The sequence below is a fragment of the Morone saxatilis genome, unplaced genomic scaffold (assembly GCF_004916995.1).
Source record: "Morone saxatilis isolate NCDOM2014 unplaced genomic scaffold, NCSU_SB_2.0 Contig7, whole genome shotgun sequence".
In the NCBI taxonomy this organism is placed as follows: Eukaryota; Metazoa; Chordata; class Actinopteri; family Moronidae; genus Morone; species Morone saxatilis.
The window spans coordinates 19212617-19216203 of NW_023340246.1; the positions used below are offsets into that span (position 1 = coordinate 19212617).

At 37.5% G+C, this 3587-nt stretch overlaps 1 protein-coding gene across 1 annotated transcript in view; it reads right to left on the bottom strand.

The window, feature by feature from the left end:
- Window positions 1-1450: 1450 nt before the first annotated feature.
- Window positions 1451-3587, bottom strand: part of angel2 (angel homolog 2 (Drosophila)) — a gene marked incomplete in the record, with an annotated part of 6689 nt that continues 4552 nt past the window's right edge. Inside the window, 1 exon segment of the mRNA XM_035679217.1 lies at window positions 1451-3355. Coding sequence (XP_035535110.1) covers window positions 3192-3355 — 164 coding nt within the window.

Below are 3587 nucleotides of genomic sequence, written 5' to 3' on the forward strand. Positions count from 1 at the left end.
AGTCAAACTTGAGTTATTAGTGTTAATAGCATCTTATTTTTAATGTCTGCTTAAAGTTATAAAGGCTCAGTCTTCGAAGAGTGCAGGAGAATATAACAAAAAGTCCCGAGTTGAGTGATATGATATTCCCTGTGAATGCGGATGAAGGTATTGAAATCTGACCCCAGAACAGACGTAAGGGAGTCTGGAAAGCCGGTAGAGATCCAGCCGAGTGTCTTGCTGCAGTGCAGAGTGATGCACAGAATACCAATTGGTCTAAGTCCTCAGAATACAGTGTTTGTGAGGGGAGCCGAGGTAAACGGTGCAACCATCTGTCTCTCTGTCTCTCTCTCACACACACACAAACAATAAAGTGGCTTAAGATGTAGAGCCTGTTTCACTGAGATGTAAAAGTGGAAGACAAAAGGGTCCCAATAGAAAACAACAGAAGAACATACAGCCGCTTCCATTTACAACTAAATATAACCACCAGCAGTGTCCCATTACACATGAATAAGAAAAAAACAACTCCATCCCATCAGACTGAGGATGACAAACAGCTGACTCCCTGTAGAACAATGAATGGAAACAAAACAACTGTCTGCTGATTGGAGCAGCTATTTCTCCCATGACAAATGAACAGGGGAAACCAGCCAACTCCCATTACACACGGGCAAGAGAAACAGCCACCTTTCTATACAAACTAACATGAAAATAGTAGGAGGACATATTCTAACCTTCAGCGAACGCACACACAATGAAGATCCTGGAGTCTTCCTGTTTGTCCAGGTGACAAACCAAAGTCGCTGTAAAGGATATATGAGATTTAAAACATTAATAGAGCAGCAAACTATGTGCAATATAAATATATAATAGAGTCATGGTGTCCTTAGCAGAATTATGTCACACTCCCTCGGCTGTGTTGGACTGAAACTGCTGTTTTTCTCAACTATGTAGGTGAATTAAAGATTTCTTTTGATTGAACCAGAGTTGGTGATTACTGGAACAGTGGGAAGACTAACAAAGACTGTTTTGGTGAGTTTTATTCGGTGTATGTATATAAAGTTACAATAAAATTTAAAAGTTAAGCTTTTAGTGGACGTACTTTGACGGGCGTGTTTGCATTTACTACTTACAGCCTGTTTCTAGGCTATTTTTGTGTGAACTGTGAATTGAGGCTTTATTTAGACTAAACCAGTGTTGATGATTGGAAAGACTAACAAAGACAGCCTGGGGCAGTTCAGTTTCAGTCCAGTTTGATGTCTGTTTTTAGATTATATGATAGGTAAAATTACTAGTTTTATGAATGGAGTTTGGTTGGCTGTAGTGCCCACTGTTATTCTTTTTTTTTAGATTTTAAGAGTTGTTCTTTTGTGACATCTAGTGGCGAGTAAATTTCATGCATATTACCTTTAAGCAGTTTGTGTACTGATGACACTGATGACAACATTAAACCAACAGCAGCCACATGTAAAAACACCAAAGTCCTTTATTTACAATCAATATAAACAAGAATGTTAAAAAAATATATCCACTCCTCATTGATTATGTATGTAAGTCTGAAATTATAGCACAATATCCATTAGTGCATTTGAAAAGTTCGATCCCACCATTTTCCTTTTCTTTTCACCGATCGCACTAAATTCATACCGTTTACACTTCTAGGTTGAGAAAATAAAAGCTTTTACAGACTGGATCTGCAGATGAAATCTAAAGCATATCCACCTTTCTAAATATTATTTTAAATGTGAAGCACTTATAAATTAATATTTTTAATGATAAACAAATCAAACATGAAGAGATATAATCTCCTCCTGTACAGTGTTTCATTTCATGTGGATTTACTTTTCTTTTTTTTGTCACAGTGGATAATATAAAACATTACAAAGCAATGATATATGTATAAATTCCATCACTCAAACTGTTTAAAGGGGAATTTAATCATCAATTACTTTTCTTTAACTGTCCTTTCATGCATTTTGTCTAGTCTAAACTATCACTGCTATGATAAACATTCTGCATTTTGCATAATCAAACACTGCCATGGCCACCTACTGGTACTCTTTATACAATGCTGATTTATTTATCTTCCCCTTTCGTATAATGCACCGTACAAAAAACATGTTCAATGTGGAAATCCAGGATTATTCTGATGTTGCACCATGTTGTGTTAGTAGCTCTGCCATCTATCATGAGAAACACAATGATCAAGTAGTTTTACTCTTCAGCAGCACTTTAACTTCAAGTGATAATGTTCACACTTTAAAAAACAGAGTAAAAATCTGTCCCCTCATAAATTCTTGAAACAAAGCAGTTTTAAATACAAGTGGTTTTTCTGCAAAAAAGAAAGCAAGTAAACATTTTCTACAACAGGGGAACGATTAAGAATCAAATGAAATGTTAGCTTTGGTCGTGAAGAATAATCCATGTTTCTACATACAGGCGATGTTTGTTTTCCTCAACATTTTTAGTTGCTACAGAGAGCCGCATGAACCGGTCTAAAACAATCCTTATGGTTGTTCAATACCCCGACAATGATTCATTATTAGTCAACGATAACAATAACGACATAAAGGACAAAATCATTCGACTGTTCTTTTGGTTTCTAACATCAACTTGATAACAAACAGGAACTGGGCATGTGCAACATCATTCTTCTGCCCTGAAGATGATCTGAACACTCAGTCTGACAGATTTCTTTAAATCTTAAAAATTCTTCTAAAAATGTAAATAAAACACAAACTCAAATGCTTAAATGCAAAACGTCCAAACCAGAAACATTTCAGCCTTCAGTGAACTTTTGGACATGCTGCATTCAAGTATTTGTAGTTTTTATTCATATTTTGCACTTTAGCAACACTGTGGGGAAGATTTTACTCACACCACCTTATGCCTACAAACTTGCTGATTTAAGTGTATTTAAGTGAAGGTTCTTCTTGGACGTCACCATTTCATCAGCCAGCAGAGTTTTAGAGAAGAGAGTTTGTTCCCTGCAGAGAAATAACTGACACACCTAAACATCTGTAACTGTGCTTCACAGCTGTTTGCTGGAAAACTGAATTTAATCCCTTTTCTTTAGGCAGCACACGTGTGCCGACTCGAACGTAGTTTTGATTATTGTGCGTGGTGGTTAAACCCTCCTGTCTTCCCTGAGCTGCACTGTTAGCGTTGAGGCTGAGACCTGTTCTGATTGGCCGTCCAACGACCCCAGGTCAGCGCCGGAAGCGGAAGCGAGCAAGAAGAGGGAGGTGATCGGACGAGTGATAGTGATTGGGCAGGCCGCTGACTTCCTCCAGCTCCGACTGGCCAACCAATGACAGCCTGCCCAGAAGGTGGAGGCCACGCCCACCAGGAAGTGACGGAGGTGTGATGGATTCTTTTACAGAAGGAGATAGAGTGAAAAGATAAAAGAAAACAGAGGAAAAAAGGGAATAAGAAAGACAAGAAAATACATAGAAAAGTACACAAAAGCACAAATGCTTGTCAGATATTTGTCTTGAGTTCAATCACTTTTTTCCTGGTTTCAATTAGGAGCTTGGATTTGATTTTGATTTTTAAAAGTGTGAATTATTTTCTTCAATTAAAAACAAAAGGTTTGTAGAAGAAGT